Here is a 23,242-nt window from a genome sequence, read left to right as displayed (position 1 = left end):
ATAATTGGGTCAACATTCTAATTCCAGTTAGCAAATAGAATACACAAACATTACAAAATAAAATACACAAGTGCGAAGTATGGCTTGTTCACGATTAGGAAATATTATCTTTTCTGTGGATACAGAAAATGCATATAATAAAAACACATATCCATTTATGAGTAAAATTCTTAATAGTGTAGGCATAGGTAGATACTTCTATAGAATGGTAAAAATACATATCTCAAATAAGAAACCCATGTCATCTTTAATGGTGAAAAGCCAAAAGTATTTTCACTAAGGCTAAGAAAACAAAGATACCATTTTACTATGATACTACATCCACTTTACTTAACATTGTTATATCTAAGCAAATTAATGCGACATGATAGGAACAAAAAGACTTAATACAAATTGAGAAAGTGGGTGCCTGCTTGTTTGCAAATGATAAAATAACAAACCTGGAAAACCAATGTAATCAATTGAGAACCAGAGAATAAGTATAATAAAATTATTCTGTTATTTGGTATAAGATTAATATTTAAAAATCAATGTTTTAGAGCTTTTATCAATATCAATTATAAATGATTTTTTATATGTAAAAAATATGTGGTCAGTAAATATAATAGAAAAGTTGATTTCGTATGCAATGGTAACTGAAAAGAGATAACAATTTGGGCTAGATATAATGAGAAATGTACATACTACTGTTCTGGAGAAATATCTAAAGCCTTTGGCTGGTACATAAAATACTGAATAAATGAGATACATTTTTCTGAGGAAGCTTTTTTGCTGCAAAGGAATATATTGTTCTTAAATTTAAGTATACATTTAAGTCAATCTCAATAAATATGTAACATTTATGTTTGGAATTAGTCAAGTTGATATATTCAGAGAAATACATGAATGAGCAGTCAAGGAACTTAGAAGATAGAAGATATAAGCTTGTACTATTCTTGCAAGATATTCACAAATAAAGGAAACTTCATATTTAAAAAGGGTTTGGTACTAATACTCGAAAGTCCATAAAAGGAGTCATATTGACTATGTTTATGATTAAAATTTTATTTAAAATGAGTGACAAAAATTGGATTATTCAAAAACTACATGGCCATAAGAAAATAATATTGACCCTCTACCTTATTTATTTTACCAAAATAACTTACAGTAAAGTACAATTTCAGGACTTCCCTGGTGGCGCAGTGGACATGGGTCCTCCTGTCAGTGCAGGGGACATGGGTTCAAGCCCTGGTCTGGGAAGATCCCACATGCTGTGGCACAACTAAGCCTGTGTGCCACAACTACTGAGCCTGCGCTCTAGAGCCCGTGAGCTACAACTACTGAAGCCTGCGTGCCTAGAGCCAGTGCTCTGCAACAAGAGAAGCCACTGTAAGGAGAAGCCAGTGCACCACAACAAAGAGTAGACCCCGCTCACTGCAACTAGAGAAAGCCCACGCACAGCAATGAAGACCCAATGCAGCTAAAAAATAAAAAAAATTTTTTTAAAGTACAATTTCAAAAAAGTCCAAAAATTGATAAATATACTAGAAGAAAATGAAATGTTTTATTATTATTCTTGTTGGTGTTGTTATTATTATTGATATGGAGAATGCCATTCCAAGCAAGAAACAACCATATACCAGAAAGGAAAAGATATGTACCTGTGACTACCTAAAACTCATTTCTGTAAGTTAAGAAATGCATTATACAAAGTCAAAAGAAAGGTGTCAACTGTAAAATATTTGCAACCCCTATGTGAGAAAGAGTACGAATTTACTTAACATATGAAAGGTCTTACAAATAGATAATCAAAAAAATGAACAACTCGAGCTTCCCTGGTGGCGCAGTGGTTGAGAATCCGCCTGCCGATGTAGGGGACATGGGTTCGTGCCCCGGTCCGGGAAGATCCCACATGCCGTGGAGCGGCTGGGCCCATGAGCCATGGCCTCTGAGCCTGCGCGTCCGGAGCCTGTGCTCCGCAATGGGAGAGGCCACAACAGTGAGAGGCCCGCGTACCAAAAAAAAAAAAAAAAAAAAAAAAAAGAATGACTCGAGAGAAAGAAGCAAATGACAACAACAGTAAGCAGAAAGAATAACAAAGTATCAATAGCTTGTAAATAAGTGAAAGGATCCTAAAGTTACTAACAATGAAATAACAGGAAATTTAAAAATGTGAGATACTATTTTTAAAAAACTTGATGATTCAAAGGGGTTGGCGAGCGTGTGAAAACAAAGACAAATGATGTGTTAGATACTGCAGTATCTGTGAAAATTACTTTTTTGTTTAATTTATTTATTTTTGGCTGCTTTGGGTCTTTGTTGCTGTGCATGGGCTTTCTCTAGTTGCGGCAAGCGGGGTCTACTCTTCGTTGTGGTGCACGGGTCTGTCTTTGCGGTGGCTTCTCCTGTTGCGGAGCACGGGCTCTAGGTGCTGTGCAGGTTTCAGTAGTTGTGGCACGCAGGCTTAGTTGGTTCGCGGCATGTGAGGTCTTCTCTGACCAGGGCTTGAACCCATGTCCCCTGCATTGGAAGGTGGATTCTTAACCACTGTGCCACCAGGGAAATCCCAAAAATTACTTATTATATGATTCAACAATTTCTACAACTTAAGTGAAAACTATTCTTCAGATATATTCATCATTGCAGCATTTTAATTTTTGTAATAGTCAAATTAGAAGATAAGCCTAAATGACCATCAGCATCTGGTTAAATAAAATATTGTGTATCAATGAAATCAGTGAACAGAATGAAGCAGCTCATATGTGTTGGTAATGAAAGATTTCCAAAATAATTTAAGTAAATACACGTGTGAGGGGGTTTTAACGTCAGTTTGGTCCTTCAAGAAGCAGACGCCAAGATGGGATTAGACATGTAAGAGATTTATTGGATGAAATGCCTGTGAAAGGTATAAGAGGAGAAAGCAATGAAAGCAAGGGAATCCTTCAGACCACAATGCTGGTCTGACGCCTGAGAAAGGAGAGAGGGAAAGAAGGGTTTGGTAAAAAGAGTCTCAGACCACAGTGAGTTTAGAACAAATCCTGGCCAGGCCTATAGGGAATCCTGAGCAATGATTGCTAGTTAAAGGAACTCCATGATGAGCAAGATTGGGCTTTTCCATGCTGAGTCACTGAGGGCAGCCTGGGGGAGGTGTGGCCTCGGTGTGAATGCCCTGATAGATCCAAACAGGTGGGCAGTGGAGGCTCTCAGTTACCTCTACTCACAGAAGTTTTTATTGAATGAGATCTAAGTGGTGCATCTTCATGACCAGCAGAATCTAGTTCTTATGCCGTATAGATTTACCTTCCAAACATGTTTGGAGGGCAATTCCTCCTTGTTGTCCATGGGCCTCTCTTCCTGAGGAGAAACTTAGAAGAGGAAGGTTAGAAGTGAACTATAGCCTATATTGCTTCCTTTGGTCTTGGGGGTGTAACCATGAATTCTAGCTTTCCCTTATCCTCAGCTGTCCGGGTACCATACCTGTGGATCAGGCATTTTGTACATCTCCAGATAGTGGTGCTAATCAAGGCTCTGCATACAGGAAAGGCAAACGCACACCCAGAATAGGTATCAATCCCCATGTTGACGAAGTGTTGGACCTTGCAGGATGGAAGGAGTAAAATGAAATTGACTTGCAAACAAGCATCTATTTGGACTTTTTGAGAATAATGACATATTGATGGTTCAGCATAGGTCTCTGTTGTTGGAAGTTGGACATTGAGAGGCAGCGTTAGCTAGATTAGCATTGGTTCCTGTTATTGCATCCATGCATAACCTATGTATCTACTGTCCTTACCATTTCATTTATGTGCCTATCATGCCAGTTCTTGGAGGGTTGATGAGGAAGAACAGATAATATGAACTGGTTAAGTCATTTTTCCAACCTGGTTGTTCAGTGTCCCTTCAGTGGTGGGTGTTTTCTGGTGGGCACGTGTGATATAAAGTTCTTCACACTTGGTGCCCACTGCTGTATGTCCATGCACATGCTCTACCCAAAAGCTTCTAATTTCTTATTGGCAACTTCCTAGGAATTTGTACATATTCTCACCTTATGCTACTTCTCTTATCATACAAAGCCAATGACTAGGAGCAACATTTGCAATTTTTCCATTTGGGAAGATATTTTTTTCCTCTCTACTGCTTTTCAAGGCTGTTTACAAATGTGGCTTTAATGCAGCTACCATCCATTTTTAGGTTGTACACTATGTGAGGCCAACTTGTCCATAAATCGAGCTTGAGCTTTTTCTTATTCCTTTAGATGTTTGGATGTGACCCCCATAAAGCTATAGATGTGAGCTGGGGGAGGGTTCTGGGTGCAACTATGGTAGGTGACATGGGGGTTGGGGCTACCTGTTCATGATTAATAATGCCCTCTGTTCCTGAACAAACTTGATCTAGGATATACCATTTGCATCTTACCATGGATTGCTGCTGGGCCTTTCTGACAGTAAGCCTTGGTGGGTCCAACATAACCCAGCTCAAAATGGGCATTTTCAGTCACATGATCAGTTTGTGCCTCATGGTCAAGCATTCCATAACTACCAGGGATCAGTGACAGACCAGGAGCTGTTTCTCAAAAGGCATATAATTCTCTGGTGCAGATGACATGGCCTTACTCCAGAACCCCTGCTTCATGATTCTCTTGCTGGGGCCTACCATAAACAAAGCATAAACAAACTTTTTCTATAATGAGCCATAGAAAATATCTGAGACTTTGTCAACCATATGTTCTTTGTTTCAACTACTCAACTCTGCTTTTGTAGTGTGAAAGCATCTAGAGACGATATTCAAATGAATGAATATGGCTGCATTTTTATAAAATATGTTTTCCAAAAATGGTGGCATACTAGTTCAACCCATGGGCCGTGGTTTGCTGATCCCTGGCATGAACTCCACAGCGACTCTTTTATCATAATTGACACCTCCAACCCCATAGGGTCTGCTGGATCATATGGCTCAGCCTTTGGGCAACTTGCACCACAGCCTGAAACTATTGGAGAATTCTTTCCTCCTCTAGACCCCATTCAAAGATGGTGGACTTCCTTGTCACCTGATATGGACCAGAGAAGTATTCCTAGGTGTGGAATGTGTTGTTTCCCCAAATCAAAGAGGCCTACCAGGTGCTGTGCTTTATTTTTTATTGTAGGAAATACAAGATGCAGTTATTTGTCTTTTAATTTGGAGGGGATATCGTGACCATTGGACCCTTAAAAACTTTTGTTATGGCAGGTCCCTGAACCTCTGTAGGGTTTGTTTCCCATCCTCTGGAGCACATGTCTTAACAAGGCTACCAACTTACTAGCCACCTCTTACTTTCCTGGTCAATTGGCATGATGTCATCATATAACTGATCAGTGTGATATTCTCTGGGAAGGTCCCCTTTCTTTAGGATTGTCTTATGACAGAAAGCAGGAGAGTTAGTAGAGCCCTGGGCCAAAACTCTAAGTAAATATATTTGTCCGTTTCATGAATGTGAAGTGTTTCTAGTAGTCTCTTACCACTGAAATAGAAAAGAATGCATTTGCCATATCAGTGGCAAATACTATCTTAGCTCTAGCAGTATTACCTTGGCCAGTACAGAACCTGCAGTAGGGGCTACCATTGGATAAGCTAGCAGCAATTTACAAGAAATTTTTAGGATCCATCTGTTATTGCAAGAGACACACTGGCTAATTAAATGGAGACATGGTAGGGATAACCACCGCTTTAGGTTTTTGGGTTTTTTTTTGCAGTACACGGGCCTCTCACTGTTGTGGCCTCTCCCGTTGTGGAGCACAGGCTCTGGACGCACAGGCTCCGGACGCGCAGGCTCAGTGGCCATGGCTCACGGGCCCAGCCACTCCATGGCATGTGCGATCTTCCCGGACCGGGGCACGAACCCGTGTCCCCTGCATCGGCAGGTGGACTCTCAACCACTGCACCACCAGGGAAGCCCCCGCTTTAGGTTTTTAATGGTGGTACTAATCTTTGCCATCCCCTGTGTTGTGATTTTTTAAAGATTTATTAACTTGCCAGAGTGGAGGGCAATTTTGAAGACTTCTGCTTAGGCTTTCTCATTATTAAAGCACTTACCTCATAGGACAAGAACCCAATTTTGGGGTTAGTCCAACTGCCAAGTTTGTCATTCCTCAATTATACATTCGGGGACTGGGGACAGACCACTCTGTGGGTCTGTCAACCCAGTGGACTGAATGTGAGCTTGACTTTAGCCTAGGAAAGACCCCATTTATTACCTAGTCTCCAGTTATGAATAATCATACTTCGTTTCTCTAGATGTCAGTGTCAACTCAGACCTTGTGTCTAATAATTCTCAAAATGTCTGGGTATTCCCCTTTCCCCAGTGCATATTTATCTGAATAAATATATGTAGGTCTCTTTAGGGATGATTATAATATATATTTGCCACAGTGCTGCAGGGTCTTTAATCCTGGGGACTCAGTCATCTTTTTAGTCAGTGTTCTTTGTTTTTCTTTTTAGTCAGTGGTTTTGAGAATGGCTGTAGTGAGTGACTAAGGGGGATAGAAGTAGATCAGAATGGTAATAGGAGCTGCATCACATCACATCACATCATATCACATCACATCACATGGGGCCTTGACGAATCTTGTGATGACTGACTTTCACACTGAATGAAAACTGGAGATTTCAGGGTTTTGAACAAAGGATTAAAATGATCTAGCTTACATTAAAAAAAGCTTTCTGACTGCTATGTTGGATGTTGTTATGGTAATCTGTTAGGAGGCTATTGAGCCTCAGTGCCTGCAGTGGAGTGGTGGTAAATGGCTAGATTTTAGATATATTTTGACAGTAGATTTAACAGGATTTATCAATGAATGATTGGGTGAGAAGAATTATGGATGATTTAGAGTATTTTTTGGCCCAGGGGATTGAAACAATGGATTGACCTTTAAGAAGAGGAAGCCTATAGATAAGAGCAGGGTTTGAGTGAGGGGATATTTAGAATCCAGTTTTGGGATGTTAAGCTTGAGATGTCTTTGAGACATCCAAGTGGAGATGGTGAGTCGGCATGTATTCGACATTTAGTGAGAGGTGTGGTGAGACAAATGTATTAGGAGTCATCAGTGTACAGGTGGTATTTAATGCAGTGAGGACTGGTGACCCCTTAAGAGAGAGAGAGAGCCTAGATATGGAAGGAAGACCCAAGATTGAGCCCTTGGGGTATATTAGCATTGAGAGACTGATAGAAGTGGAAGAAGCAGTAAAGAAGAGTGACATAGGAGGAGAGAAGCAAGAGTGCAGTATTCTCAAATCCAAGTAAAAGAAGTGTTTCAGGGAGATGAGAGGGACAAAATGATGCTGGTAGGTCATGTATATGACTGTGAATAAAAAATTGGATTTAGCAAAGTGGAGGCCATTGATGACCTTTACTTAGTTGATGTCAGCTGCATTTTCCCTGTTTGAAATACCAGCATCATCTTTGATTTCTCTCTTTTCCTTCGAACTGTTCCACTTCCAACTCCAGTATTTAGTAAGCTTGTCCTCAATTGTACTTAAGAGCCATGATTCATCACCTACATTGGGGTAAATACCATTCTACATGCTGAGCATATGGAGATGAACAAGACATGAACTCTTTTTCAGGAATTTACAGCTGAGAATGTGGTACAGGCATAAACACATTTCATTGTAATGGAAATGATAATAATTTTAATAACTATAGTAATTTCTTCTTTTGACATGACTTGTTGCTTTGCTGCTGCTGCTACTAGTACTACTACTACTACTACCGCCACCTACTATTATTGGAACTATATATGCTGTGCCAAGGATATCTCAAGAAATCCTTAACACTTCTATGAGGTGGCACCATTTTATGGATGAAAATGAAGCAGAGACAGGTTGAGAAAGTCATTCAAGGTCACACAGCTACTAAATGGTGGAAGTCCTATTCAAAACCGAACAGTCTAATTTTCGAGTTTGTGGTTGTTAACTAGAATTGAAAGATGACATTTTCTACCTCTCAAAATTTTCATACTTACTAATTTATTCCCTCACCTTAAGTTACATTCCCCCTCTTGCTTACCCTTATTCTTTTTTTACTGGGATGGCTTTTCTAATAAATCAATTGTGTGTGAATCCATGTCTCGGACCTTTTGAATAACCTAAGACATATTATCTTCTATGCTGTTAAAGAATTGTGACAATGACTTGTCTAAGTCTTTGACTGATGGATTAGTTTTTGAAAGAGGTATGACTACAGATAAAGTACTGTGGGACATCAATATATCGAGATTCATTTTGAGCCATAAGTTATAACCACATTTATTGAGAACTTACTGTATTCTCAGTTGTGATTTCCCAAGGGGTCCTGGTTGAATATTCCTGCCGATGAACCTCAGATGAGACTATCTCAACCCATCAGTATGTTCCTAATAAAATGCTACTCAAATGCAAAGGAATAAGGAACTTAGGAGTGGTAGTATAACATAATAATAACTTACACTTATAAAGTACTCTGTGTTTGCTTCTGTCTTAAATGTTTTTTAAATAGGAATTCATTTATTCTTCCCAGTAGCAGAATGAGAAATGCACTCTTACAGACAGGGCACTTGAACAAAGAGAGATTAAACTACCTGCCCAAGATATCACAGTTACTACTATTGCAAAGATATCAGTACAGTCATTATCATGATACTATTATTGGTAGTGCTCACACTTTCCTTTTCTGTTTTGTCTATTTATGTGTCACAGCACTACTAGAAAGGGCTAAATGGCTTTTTTAGACCTTACTGAAGGGTTAGACTGATTAAAGAGAATGATTAAAGATAATTACAAATTTGAAGGAAGGGGAAAAATTAAAAGTTTTATGTTTCATATGTCTTTTTCCATAGTCTAAGGGAAAAGCATCCCAAACCTTAAGGGGGCCAATTTTTAGGCACACCTCATTTAGTCAGCTTGGGCTGCCGTAACAAAACACTACAGACCAGGTGTCTTAGACAATGGAAATTTATTTCTTCCAGTTCTAGAGCATCTAAGGTCAAGATGCTGGCTGATTTGGTTCCTGATGAGAGCTCTCTTCCTGGCTTGCTTTATTACACATATTGCAGTGTGCTCATATGATCTTTCCTTGATTCATGCTCCTGGGGAGGGAGAGAGGTATCTCTGATGTCTCTTCTTATAAGGACATTAATCGCATCATGAGGACCCTTCCCTCATGAACTCATCTTACCCTAATTATCTCCCAAGGCCCCCTCTGAAATCGCACTGGGGGTTAGGGCTTCAACATATGAATTTATGGATGACAGAAATATTTTATCCATAACACACCTTATTCAATTGACCTTCCCGTATTTATATCCTCTCTCAGAGAGAGAGAGAGAGAGAGAGAGAGGGAGAGAGACCTAAGTGAAAATCTTTTTAGTGCAAATTTCCAGCTTCATTTAAGCAACTCACCTCTTATTCATGTTATTTGATCTTGTTTTAGAATCCAACACCCTCCTAGCCCCATCCCTGCAGGCCTTGTCCTCTCTTGCTTAACTTACTCTGGAAATCCCCGAAGTCTATTGATGTGGTGACCCCCAATTCCTGTGTTTCCATGATCCCCACTTTCAGTGACTCTGAGAGATCTGTTCCACTGACCATGTGAACTATACCTCTATTGACCTTACAACTCTGGCCATCTCTCATCTGTGACCTACACTGGGCCCATCATCTCCCATTTTTGATGACCATATGATTCTCATCCCTACTGACTCCATTCACCCTACTCCACTGTTCCTAAGATCTCCCTCAGTGACCTCAACCCACTGACCCTTTAATCCTTACCCTATGCTGATGGCACTTTACCCTCCACTACTATCATAGAAAACCACATTTACACATAGCCATCTTCTCTCATTCCCAACTTATGTCTAGCCATTTTGGGTTCTTGACGCAGCCTCTGAATTTCATTTAATAATCACTCTACTTAAATGCCTGAGGAATTTATCAAAAAATTTATTTTTTTATGCACAACAATTTGGCGTGAAAAATCAAAGTTAATATATGATATATAATACTTTTTAGTTAAAAGTTTTAATGGATTCATTAAACAAATATGAAAGGCATTCAGCGAATGTTAACATTGCACAGTTATCAAGGATGCAGCTATGTCAGAAACAGGTGCTATATTATGCATGGGTTCTGTTTTTATCACTATTTCGACTTTATCCTACTAGTTCCAACTCTCAGTGAGGCTATTTTTTTAGAGAACAAAAGGGAAACCCTACTGTCCAAGAACATCTGTTTTCCATATAATTTTTCTGTTCCAGGATTTCTTCTGGAAACATGGTCATTTGACCTGAAACTGAGAGTATGCTTGAAGCCTTGGGGCACAAAGATAGCAGAGTGAACGCTCCTGTCTCCCGGCTCTGAAGATCCAAGTCCTTTGACTGCTCTTTGTACTGTCTGTTTTCACTGGCTATGGACGGGTAGACAGTGTACCCTGAAATGGAAGCCAATGGATGCCCTTATGTCAGGCATGAATAATCTTTTTTCTTTGCATCAGGATTCCTTCAGATCATCAGCTTTGAGAACCTAGCAAAAGTCATTGCTTTAGAAGGTAAAAGTTTGCAGAAGGGAGATTTCCTTCCCCTTTCAGATCTTTGGTTGGCTTCAGCATGTTCTTCATTTTTATTTCTGATCATGACCCTATGGCTCAAATACTGTGAAAAGTCACAAGGGTGCCTGATTTGGAGATAAGCATTTTCTTACCTTTTAATATGTAAAAAGCATCTCTTATTGAAATATCACCACACAAAACTATATATTTTTTGATATTTTAGTCTTGAAGGAATAGTTTTTTTTAATCATTAATGATTAAATGATCATGGCTTAATCAAATTTGACCTTGTCCACAGCCTTGATTAAAATGGCCCTTTTTACCTTGTCATAAATCTTGTTCCATTAACCAGTCCTTTTCAGACTTGTACATAGCTCTAGGCTTTGAATACCTAAGCTCCTGTGAATTTTTTCTTTTCCTTTTTTATAAAACATGCACAGGCAAGTGCCAAGGCACCAGGGAAGAGGAGGATGATGGTTAAATAAGAAAAAGTTATTTAACTTCTATTTTCCATATTTTTTGAATAATGTTTCCAGAATTGATGCAGGCTCTATCCTGGTCAACTTTCTGGTGTTTTTTTTTTTCATTTCCTATAACAGGATATCCCTAAAAAGCATTATATTTGGGAATTGGGAATCATGAATTTTCCATGAATGTTTTTGCATTCAAGCATTAATAACTCTTCCTCACAAATTTCTGAGGGTAAAAAAAAATACACTTAGAACTGAAAAGAATTTGTAGATTCCAGTCAAGAACTGTATATTGGTTAAACTGTGTAGTTATTCTATAGAATTTGTGGCAGTCTGCAATGATTTTAACTTCCCTCTATGAAAATGACTTTCTTGTGACTTTAAATAACATTATATATTTAAAAATAAAAAATAACATTCAGAATAATAGTTTAAAATATGAAGTAGGTATTTTAAATGGATTTTATTTGATTTTATCATGTACTCATATATTTTAGTAATCTGTTTTTAAAGCAAAAGGAATTGAGGCAAAGAAAAATGAAGTTCTTTCTCAGCAAGTCTTCAACTCTTGCCGTTAACTGATTTAGTTTTAGATGTTTCAATTGAAAAAATTGATATAAGGGATGTTTTCCTTATGAGTGGGTGATATTTTAGCCTTCCTCAGGTAATGTGCCTCCTTTGTTCAGATAGTGGGGCTGTTTTGTGGTCATTGAGTATTAATTTTTTTTCAAGTCATTAAGCACATCCTGTTTCGTAATTTTGTCCCATGCATCAGGAATTTTACCTTTACCTTCAAATCTTTTGAGATATTTTTCTTGTAGCTTTAATCTGAAGTGGCAGACAAACCATTTCCAGTATGGCTGGGTGGATGTGTCTGGGGTGATACTCCACCTGGCATATTCCCCTCCTGCCTGTCGATAGTTCTTATATGGGACTTTCCTGCCATCTCCCAAAACCAAAACACAATCACTTGATACCAAACTGGTACAGCAATCAATGACAAAATGGTCTGTTTTGTACCACCTTCCTCCACTGACAGCCTGTGGACGATGGAAGGGAACACTGTGGTCTCCATCATGCATAGGGATTGTGTTTGTACAAATTGCTCTACAGCAGGGACACTGTTCCCAGCAGCCACAGAGATGTTCAGTGAGCATTTTCTGGATTTCAGGAATGATTTCTTCTACAAACATATACAAATCATTCTGTTCTACTCTCTTCATTTCAGGATCCAAAGCTTTACTCATGGCTTCTTTGAGAAAGTCAATATCTTTTATCTCCTGGTGTTCAATGCTTATCAAGTCTTTTCGTGGAAAGATCAAGTTACTCCCCAGGTGATCACAGAACAAATCCAACCACCCAGACACAGTGCTGCTTTTATCTTTAGCTACTGCTGTAGATGCCTGAATAGCTGAGAGGATGGCATTCTTGATTTCATCTGAACTTATTTTTAAAAATGTCTTCATTTTTTCACTTCCTTTGTCAGAACAATATCTTTTAATGTGGTTTTCAATGTAATTCTTAAAATATGATTCCGGATTATGAAGGTACTGCCAACAATTATCAAAATTTTCCTCTTCTGCCAGAGAGATGAGAATGTGTTTCTCCAGGTTAGCCCTGTTTCCATTGAATGCCGAGCAGGTGGCTTGCATGTCCCCAGCAATTTTGCGGGCCATGTTTTTCTTTATGGTGTTGGAGACAGCAGTGGTGAGTTTGTGCCACAGAAAATCAACAAATGTTTTAATTGAGGTTGCTCCCTGACAAGAGATCTTAAAACTCATGAAGAAATCATCTTTCTTGCTTTCCAGATAGTTTACAGGATCATTTGCTCTCTTGAATTCCTTGTGCATATGATGAAACTTCATTGATGCTCTTTGGAATAAATACAAGGCTAAGTCTATTTCATATTTTCTTGTAAATGTGTATCTTTCCTTAGTGGGTGCAGATTTCACCTCCTCATCTATTATTCTCAGGATTTCATAGAAATAAGCTGGATTGTAATCATGCTTTTGCCTACAAATGTTGTTAATAGTTTCATTAACTTTTGAAACAATGCGGTTAGTAGTCATATTTATGGACTCTTTGTCCTGGACCTCTAATGTCATTGTAACTAAGTTCAGATATTTCTTGTTCATTTTGATATGTTTTTCATATTTGATTTCAAAGTTTTCTCCATAATTTTTATTCAGTATGCTTGCCCTGTCTTTCTCCTTTTTGAAATAATCCAAAAGGATGTTTTCAGAATCCACTTCAATTTTAGGCTCTGCGATTGGAGAGTGAGTTGAGGACAAATCATAGACCCATTTTTTCCAAAGTGTGTTGAATTTCTCATGTAGCTCTTCCTCACTCAGTTGGGTGCCCTTTACAGTTAAAGCCAACTCTCGGCTTTTTTCCAATAATTCCTTTTCGTAACCTGATTTTTTGTTATGCAGTTTTTCTTGATTCTTTTTAAAACTAAGAAGTTCTTTGGCTTTTCTTTGGCTGTCTAAAATGAATGCCTCTTTAAGGATTATTAGCTTATTTTCAAAATTTCCTTTCCACTGTACCAGCACTTCACTATCTGGGTCTTCATTAAAATATTTTTCAAGTTCTTGCTTGATGGCTTCATATTTCTCTGTAACTGGAGCCTCAATTGTGTGTGTTTCGAGTGTCTGGATTTTTTCATTCTGAATCTGGTTGATCAGCTGGTCCTGTATGCTCAGCACATGGCTCCTCAACTCCCATGTCCAGTAGTTATACATGGTTTCCAGTTTGCTCATGGCCATGACCTCTCGGGTATTTCTGAAACTGAAAATAAAGTTTTCATTCAATAGTGCTCTCCACAAATCTTGAACTCGGAATTTTACATCTGATATCTTCAGGATGCTTCCCCTAGATTCCTGTTGGGCAGTCACAAGAATTCTGCTTTTCAGTTCTTGGACATTGTGGCTATAACGAGGATTGGGAGGGGCCATTGGGGGATTGCCATCCCAGAGGTGAGCAAAGTAGTAGACGTGGGTATTAACATCAAACTTAATGACATCACGAAAGCGGGTTACATCTGAGCACTGCTCTTCTTCAGCTGCTGTTGCTGCCATTTGGTCCAGTCTCTGCTCTAGCCGCCTTCGTCCTTCCATAGTTTGGTCTTTAGCTGTAATTTCTCCCACATTCTGATGAACAAAGAGGCAACTAGGAGATATTTTTACTTGTTTCATCCTCAGAAAAGCTTGGACAACTATTTGTAGAATATCTTGCATTTCTGATGGATTTTCCCCAAAAATATTGATCAGAGTCAAGTTTCCAAGTCCGATGACAAAGGTTGCCAACTCATTGTCACGATTCTGGGACTTGTTGCTGAGTTCTGGGGCCCGAAGTCCTTCTGTGTCCACAACAAGCACAAAGTCAAAGCCAAGTTCCTTTGCGAATGTCTCCTCCACCTTCAGAAGCTGCATGTAGGCCCCCCGGGTACACCTCCCAGCACTGACAGTGAACTGCAGCCCAAAAAGTGCATTCAGCAGGGTGGACTTCCCTGAGCTCTGCAGGCCAAGGACAGAGAGAACAAAGAGCCGTTTGTTTCCAAGTTTCTCAGAGACCTTGTCAAAAACAGCTGTCACCCACCTCAGGGGCACATAAGAAGCATCCCCATCCATTAGCTCAATGGGAAAACCAGATAGCATCAGATCTGCAGCAATGTGGGGAAGGGAGAGAAATAGGGTATCTTTCATGGATGAAGCTTCTTCCAGAGCTTCATAGATCTGGCCAACTTCTCTGAGAAGTTGCTCAATTCCCAAGGTGCAGTCACTAATCTCTCTGGAGATAACTTCTATCTCATTTTGCAAGCCTTTCAGAGAGTTGCTCTTTGGTGCCTCTTGCTTTCCTTTTTGGACCAGTGACCACAAGGCCTTTTTCTTCTCATTTAGTTTTTCCAAGTGTCCTGCAGTCAAATTGTCTAAAAACACACTCAGCCATTGCAAGAAGTAGAGTTTGGTGTGAGTTTCTGAATGATTTTGGAGAATTTCAAGGACAGAATGCATTAAATCGTTGAGAGGAAAGGCTTTTCTCAACTGTTGACATCGTATCATTTGTTTATCTGTCTCAATCTCACTCTTGTGTTGTTCAATGCTTCGATTCCCTTTTTCTCTCAGATGATAGAGTTCTTTGTCCTTTTTACACCAAAGTTGCCACAGTTTTCCCTGAAGGGGTAGTAAATTTTCCTTCATCTGAGGTATTTCCATTTCTCCCAGTAGGGCCATTAGAATCTCTGCCTTTTCTCTGGCTTCCTTGCATTCTCTCTGGTCTTCATCAATAAGCAATCCTTGCTTGCGAGCAATTTGGGCACAGTTCTCCAAGCTGAGTGCAGTGTCAGAAAGCTCTAACAAACGTCTGATTGTAGTTGTGAGCTCCTCTATTAATTCTGCCTCATTTCTGTTCCTGACCCCAATTCTCACTCTTGGGCCAGAGTTATTTGCCACGTTTTTTTCTTTATCATCAAGCAAACAGATTAAAGTTTTTGATTTCTGGCACAGGTCATGGACAATTTTTCGGGTTTCTTTATTGTCATCAGAAGTTGACATGAGGACCACAATGAGAGAAGAGACCTCCTGCAAAAAGGCAAGTTGCTTCTCATGTTCCTTTGCATCTCCATGAAGATTGATGAAGGTCAGGCAGTTGTCAAACCTGTCCTGATCTTCACCCCCAGGACAGAACCAGGCAACTTCCACCACACCTCCCATCAAGAGACAGTCTTTGCTGCTCCCTTTGCAATGTCGGTGAAAAAAGACATCATGTTTCCTTTTACTGAGAAGACAGTTCATGATCTGAGATTTGGAGGCAGAGAAGCCATTTCCAACTCTAATAAAAGACACAATGGGGGTAGAGACATGACACATCTGCTGATTTTTGTAATTGTCCTTCTCCTCTTTTATTGATTTCCCTGTTTGCTGCCAGCTCCTCCTAATTTGACTGAGAGACCAGAGAGAGAATTCAATTTGAGCATTGCAAGGATTAGGTATGAGAAGGGGGAGGGCAAACTGACAAATGGAAAGTTTGGCCAAAATGTATTGTCTGGCAAAATCATCTGCACAGTGAAGAATTGCCATCTGTATATCCATAGGGTGAATGTAGGGCCTGGCATTAGTGGTTGCTGAAGGATTAGTGGTGCTATTACTGTCTTCAAATAGATCTTCATATGGATCAAAAGCCTCCTTTTCTTGATTTGAGGTGTTTGGATAGACTTGCTTCTCTGTGTATTCATCATCCTTAATGATCAGGTATCTCAGCCCATAATCCAGCATCAGTAGCTTCTGTAGGAAATAGAAGGGAAGCTCTCTTTCAGAGCAGGGCTGGGTGTTGTACACAGGATTCTTGTAGATCATATGGAAGTTAGCTCTGCTCATCATTTTTGGGTAGTAATGTTCTAGGCCTAGACGCTGGAGTATTTCTAGGAAGGCTCTATTTTCAATGACCTCCCGTTTGTTACTTTCATTATCATGTGGTTCATGGGGCTGTTTCTTTCCATGGAAAAGACTTTGCAATTGTTTTTTCACATCCTCCATTTGCAATGAAGAGACGGTGACCTCATAATCCCCATCAATGAGCAATCTCAAGTCTTTTTCTAGGTTTTCCCAATCATGATCTGCCCCAGGTTTGGTGAGGACATGTACAACTTCTTTAGACAAAGATTGTCCCATGTGATGTCTTACTAATGCCAAGCGTTCTGTTTTCTCTTCTGGAGAAGCAACTTTGATGCCAAGTGTAGCTGTCAGACCTGTGAGCACCAGGAATGCCTGAGCCTTGTAGTTGCAAATATTTTTGAGCTCTTGGTATTTATCTAGGGCAGTTTGCATTTTATCCAGTAGGAAGTCTAACTCATCACACCCAAGGAGATACTGAAATGTATTGTTTACTGCATGATATCCTGCACCAGCTGCAATCAAAAGTAGCAAGATGTGTGTGTCTGGCTGCCCCGTTTCTTGGAGGTATCTCAAGAAGCAGCCAAGAGACAAGCTGACCTCGTAAGTCACCTTGCTTTGAGCTTCCTCCACTGATTCTGTGGATTCAGACTTGGCCTTTACTTCCATAAGGTCATTCTGGTTTTTTTTAAAGATTTTAATTAATTCAGAAAATTGGGTGATATTGACATTCTTTTCCTCTGGTTCTGACTGAAATATCCACTGCATGATGGAATGAGCCTGAGGAAAGTTTGTCACTTTGTAGATGTGAGGATCCAAAAGGCTGCACAACTGAGATTTAATAAATTTAGTTTCATATATGGAATACTTTTTGCAGAAGTTGACAGTGTCTAACAGAAAATTCTGCAGACCCCTATCTGTGAGGCATATATTAGTCCAAGTGTTATAACTTTTTATTTTTTCACTCAATCTTTGCATGAAATTTATCAGCTTTTTAAGCTGCTCTTCAGGATCAGATACCTCCCAGGATTTCACATCCTCTAGGAAAAGCCTAGCCTCCTTCTCAACACTCAGTAATTCTTCTCCCTCCTGGATCTGGGCAGTAAGACCAGTCAGAGCAGTGTAGCTGTCTTTCAGGCAGTTAGCTACCTGATGAGGATCCTTAAAATCGCTTCGGTGGCTGGTGAGGATGATGTCCCAAACGGGCACCAGCTGAATTCCCCGGTCAATGACACACCAGGTTTGATTATTGGCAACTAGGCCAGCTTTCCACTGTGAAAGGCCATTTGCTTCTGGTGGGCCACCTGTCTGGGCCACAGATAATTGGACTTTGGTTTGGAGATTTTGAAAGGTTGTTCTCTGAGAGGCTGTTTTTGAATGAGAGTCTGACACATCCACACCTGCAGCAACATTCACTCCAAAGCCACTGTAGCTGCCCCTTATGTAAATATCCAGGGCCTCTGCAGCTTGCTGTTTCACTTCTGCCAGCTGCTCACTTTGGAACCCCTCTGAAATGGCTTTCCACCAGTAGATTCCTCCCAGGTGCAGAGGGCCCTGGTTAGCATGAGAGCCAAACCTGTGGAAGAAGGCTTCAGTCCTGCGCCTCAGCAAGGGAAGTTTGTCTGGGTCTTCTGGCTGACCTGAAAGGTCTTCAATGCATTTCAATTCCTGTAGAGCAGCCTTGGAGAGCTGGAGCTGGTCAGTGGGAAAGTGGCAGGAGGCCAGTGGGATGTAGCTGAACTTGGTTGAGCAGAAGTAAGAGTGCTTAGAATGTGACTGTTGGGTTTCCTTGGATTCTGAATGTTTGCTCTGATTCATAGCAGCTTCCAGGCTAAATCCCCAACCTCCACCCTTTGCTGAGGCAGTTACACTGAAGCCCAGCTTCTCTACAGCCTGGATGAACATGGATTCTTTTTGAGAAGATGTAAATTCCTTTGTTTCCATCCGTGTACTCTGCTCAGGGCCACGGAGTGAGAACTCCTTGGGGACACCGAGTAGCTCCTCTTTCTTCTCTGTCAGGCCCCTTTGATCACTGGTTTTGTAAATTCCCTGAAGGGCTAGTCCTCCAGATGCATGTCGCACCAGCTCTCTATCTGGAAGGTTCTTCCTGTGAGACAGTGTCCCCTCCATAAGTTTGAGTTGTCCCAGCATGTTTTCCATGATGTCTCTTAGGGACTTTTCGGGACGTGGCCAGAACTCTTTGGGGATCTCCATTGCCTGCATCAGCTCTGCTTCCTTTTTCCTCACTGCCTCTTCCTGTCGCTGCCTCCCTTCTGCCAGCATCTCTCTTAGCTCCTGCAGTGCCTGTTCTGCCTGCTTCTGCCTTTTCTTTATTGTTTCCACCTGAGACTCCTGTAACTCTGAAAGAGTATTTGAGTATGACAGGTTAAGCAGCTTCTCCAGGGCCCTTTTCTCCCAGGGATGTTGTGCCTGGGATTGCAGCTTCTGGAGTTCTTTTTCTTCTAGGTGTTGTAAGGCTTGGGCACAGGTCACACCCAGGTGTTCCTGCAGCTTGGGCAACCAGTACTCAACTGCCAATCCTACTTCTCTCAACATCTCTTGGAGATCTTGCCCATTTTTGTCTCTGAGCAGGAGCTCATTAGGGGTAGACTCTTCTGTGTCCATGGCTGTGGGACGAAAAGACATTCATTTAGCCTTTGGCATGTTAATATACAGAACTCTGTAATTAATTTGAAGAAATCTGATGCTTTTCTATACACTAATAATGAACTATCAGAAAAATGATCTTGTGATGTGATAGAGGTGTTAGCTAACTCTATGTTGGTAATATTGCAATATATAAATGTATCAAATCAGCATGGTGTATACCTTAGACTTATGCAATGTTATGTGTTAATTATGTCTCAGTAAATAAATAAAATGCACTTCTTAACTGGTTTCTACTTGTCACTCACTTCTTACTCTTCATCTGACACTAGTTAATAATATCTTTGTATTATGAATAACTTTTATATTATGAACTGTATATGGATTATGAAGATCTCTTTTCTACTGATGCCATCTTAATGTGTGGATGTAGGACCAAATGTTCTAGTATTCAGTGTTTCCTCAGTGTTATGTTTTTCTCCCCAGTGCCTTTGGACATATCTTTGGGCAGCAGATGAAATGAGATTTTACATGTCGCAACTTCACACATTATTCAGGTTTCCCCTCTTTTAGGAATTCCTGTCCTACTGAATGTCACTATCATACTTCTGTGTCAATGGGTGTCCTACTCATCCTTCTTCCTGCTGACATGAATGCAGTTCACCATGTCCTTTCAATTTATCCATTTAAATCTCTCTTCAATCTCAATTCTTTTTAATCCCCTACCAGCTCTCCAAAAGATTTTGCCTTCACCTTGTCTTTATTGGATTTCTATAATTGTCATCTCATCTACACTCATTCTTATTTTGTGCTTTCCATCTTCCCCAATGTCACTAAAATTTACATCTAGATTTATGGCAGACTCAGAAACTCAGAACAACTTTTTCAACTGAAGATATCTAAAATATCTAGATAAATTTTTAAGACAGATTCTTTGGAGCCTCAAGGAATTTACTGGATAGTGAAGTAATATCTGATGGAAGAGGTAAATAAATTTTAAGCAACTGAAATATTTCCACTACAAATTAAAGCCAACATTTAAGACCTTGGCATACACCAAGGAGAGCAAATAAATTCACAATCAGACATATCATAGTGGAACTGCAGAAAATAAAACAAAACAGCAAAAACAAAGCATTTAGAGAAAAACAGATTTTATCTTCAAACAACTAATAATTAGAGAGAGGGCTGACTTCTCAGCAGCATTGATGGAAGCCAGAAGCCAGTGGAATGGAATTTTAAATATTGAAAGAAAATAGCTGACAAACTCGGATTCTATACAGAGTTAGATATCCTTAAAGAGTTACGGTGGAAGAAAAACTTGATTGAAAAGAACACGTTGACAGAGTCTGCTACTTGGAAATGCACATTGAATGAACTACTAAGGCATGTTTTTTCAGGAGAAGGAAAATATCACCAACAGGTCCTTGCAGTATTTGAGAGGAGGGTCAAAGATTCTATTGATTTTGGTGCCATTTGTTAAGTACAATATATGTTGCAATTTCTAATATAATGTCAAACAGAAGAGTAACTGTCAAACTAACAGAGAAAAAATGAAGTAACAAAAACACTTGATCATAGAGCTTATCAAAATTTGTGGGCTACACTGAAAGCAGTGCTTGAGGGAAATTTACATTGAATGCATATGTAAGAAAAAATTATCTGAAATCAGTAATCTAAGTTTCCACCTTAGGAAATGAAGAGGAAATTAAATTTAAATAAGCAAGAGAAAAGAAATAATGAAAACTAAAGCAGAAACCAATAAAATCAAAAACAGGAAATCAGTAGAGAAAATCAATAAAACCATAATTTGATTCTATGAAAATACCAACAAAAGTGATAATTCAGACTATGAAAAGAAAGAGGGAAGGCACAAATTACTAATACTGGAAATAAAATAGGGGTTATGAATATGAATCCTACAGACATTAAGAGGATGAAGAAAAGAGTACTATGAACAACTGTTTGCTCTCAAATTTGATAACCTAGATGAAATGCACTAGTTCCTTGGAAGACAACAAGCTATCATAGGTTACATGAAAGGAAATAGGTAATCTGAATAGGCCCGTGTGTATTAAAAAAAATTGAATCAATAATTAACAACCCATCCAAAACAGAAAGCATCAGTCCCAGTGGGATTCACTGGTGAATTCTACCAAACATTTAAGGAAGAAATTGTACCAAATATGTACAATCTCTTTCAGAGGACAGAAGCAGAGGGAATACTTCCTAATTTAATTCATGAGGTCAACATCACCCTGATACCAAAATCAGTCAAGGACATTACAAGAAAGAGAACTATAAACCTATATCCCTCATGAAAAAAAAAGTAACAAATTAAATCTAATAATGTGTAAAAGAATAATCCACCACAACCAAGTGGGATTTATCTCAGGTATGCAAAACCGATTCAACATTCAGAATCAATTAATGTAATACACCACAACAGACTAAGAAGAAATATCACATGATCATATCAATATATGGAGAAAAACTATTTGACAAAATCCAACACCCATTCATTATAAAAACTTTCAGCAAACTAGGAATAGAGGGGAACTTCTTGAAATTGATAAAAAGACACTAACAAAAACCCTACTGTTAACATCACACTTAATGGTAAGAACCTAGAAGCTTTCCTCTTAAAATGGAATTGGTAAAGGAATCCCGTTTCATCACTCCTATAACACATTCTGTTGGAAGAGTTAGCTAATAAGATAAGAAAAGGAAATAAAAATATACAGATTGGGAAAAAATAAATAACACTGTATTTGTTTGTAGATGACATGATCGTCTATGTAAAAAATGCCAAAGAATCAACAACAGAAGAATCTCCTGGAACTGGTAAGTGAATATAACAAGGTTGCAGGATGCAAGGGTTAACTTACAAAAATTATTGTTTTTTTATATGCTAGCAATAAACAATTGGAATTTGAGATTAAATACACAATATCATTTAAATTAGCACCCTCAAAAAAGAAATACTTAGGTATAAACCTAATAAAATATGTTCAAGATCTATATAAGGAAAACCACAAAACCCTGATGAAAGAAATCAAAGAATATCTGCATAAATTTAGAGATATTTTGTGTTTAATATTAAGACCAATTCTTCCCAACTTAATCTATAGAGACAATGCAATCCCAGGCAAAACGCAGCAAGTTATTGTGTGGATATCAACAACTTGATTCTGAAGTTTACAAGGAAAGCAAAAGACCCAGAATAGCCAACAAAATACTGGGGGAAGAACAAAGTCAGAATACCGACACTCCCAGATTTCAAGACTTACTGTGAAGCTATGAAGGTGCTTTGTGACCACCTAGAGGGGTGGGATAGGGAGGGTGGGAGGGAGACGCAAGCGGGAGGAGATATGGGGATATATGTATATGTATAGCTGATTCACTTCGTTATAAAGCAGAAGCTAACACACCATTGTAAAGCTATTATACTCCAATAAAGATTAAAAAAAAATAAAAGACAGTATGGTACTGGCAAAAGGAGACAAATAGAATTGATGAATGGGCTAGAAGATCCAGGAATAGACCCACACAAATATAGTCAACTGATCTTGAGAAAGGAGTCAAGGTAATCCAATGGAAGAAAGGATAGTCTTAACAAAGGGTGCTGGAATAACTGGACGTCTGCATGCAAAAAAATGAATCTAGGTACAGATCTTGCACTCCTCGCAAAATTAACTCAAAATGGATCATATTACCTAAATCTAAAATGCAAAACTATGAAACTCCTAGAAGATAACATAGGAGAAAATATAGGTGACCTTGGGATTGACGATGACACTTTAGATACAAAATCAAAAGCATGATCCATGAAAGAATAAGTTGATAAGTGGACTTCATTAATTTTAAAACTTCTGTTGTATGAAAGATGCTGTTTAATAAAAAAAAGGAAAGATAAGCCAAAGCCTGGGAGCAAGTCTTTGCAAAATATATATCTAATAAAAGGCTGGTATCCCAAATGTACAAAGAATCCTTAAAATACAACAGTAAGAAAACAAGCAACCCAATTAAAAATGGTGCAACATTTTTTAACAGATATTTTAACAAAAACATATACAAACGGCAAATAAACATGAAAAAATGCTCATCGTCTTTGTCATTAGAGAACTGCAAATTAAAACAACAAGATGCCACTACACACCAATTAGGATGGTTAAGAACCCTCATACATTGCTGGTAGGAATGCAAAATGTTACAGTTACTTTGGAAGACTGGTTGGC

General features: G+C 39.0%; 2 protein-coding genes across 3 annotated transcripts in view; one reads left to right on the top strand and one right to left on the bottom strand.

Annotated features, from left to right (window-relative positions):
- ZNF215 (zinc finger protein 215) overlaps window positions 1–23,242 on the top strand; it is a 145,381-nt gene that overhangs the window by 26,023 nt on the left and 96,116 nt on the right. The window contains exon 2 of the mRNA XM_024757102.1: window positions 21,786–21,848. The gene's annotated coding sequence lies outside the window, so the exon portion shown is untranslated. The remainder of the gene's footprint in view (window positions 1–21,785; window positions 21,849–23,242) is intronic.
- LOC112407707 (interferon-induced very large GTPase 1-like) overlaps window positions 11,123–23,242 on the bottom strand; it is a 29,326-nt gene continuing 17,206 nt past the window's right edge. For both annotated transcript variants that reach the window (XM_024757099.1, XM_024757100.1), the window contains one exon: window positions 11,123–19,024. In XM_024757099.1, the coding sequence (XP_024612867.1) occupies window positions 11,724–19,022 (7,299 nt within the window). In that variant the 5' untranslated portion in view covers window positions 19,023–19,024 and the 3' untranslated portion in view covers window positions 11,123–11,723. The remainder of the gene's footprint in view (window positions 19,025–23,242) is intronic.

The sequence above is a fragment of the Neophocaena asiaeorientalis genome, unplaced genomic scaffold (genome assembly GCF_003031525.2).
Source record: "Neophocaena asiaeorientalis asiaeorientalis breed wild unplaced genomic scaffold, Neophocaena_asiaeorientalis_V1.1 scaffold504, whole genome shotgun sequence".
Taxonomy (NCBI): domain Eukaryota; kingdom Metazoa; phylum Chordata; class Mammalia; order Artiodactyla; family Phocoenidae; genus Neophocaena; species Neophocaena asiaeorientalis.
This window is presented reverse-complemented; position numbering and strand designations above follow the sequence as displayed.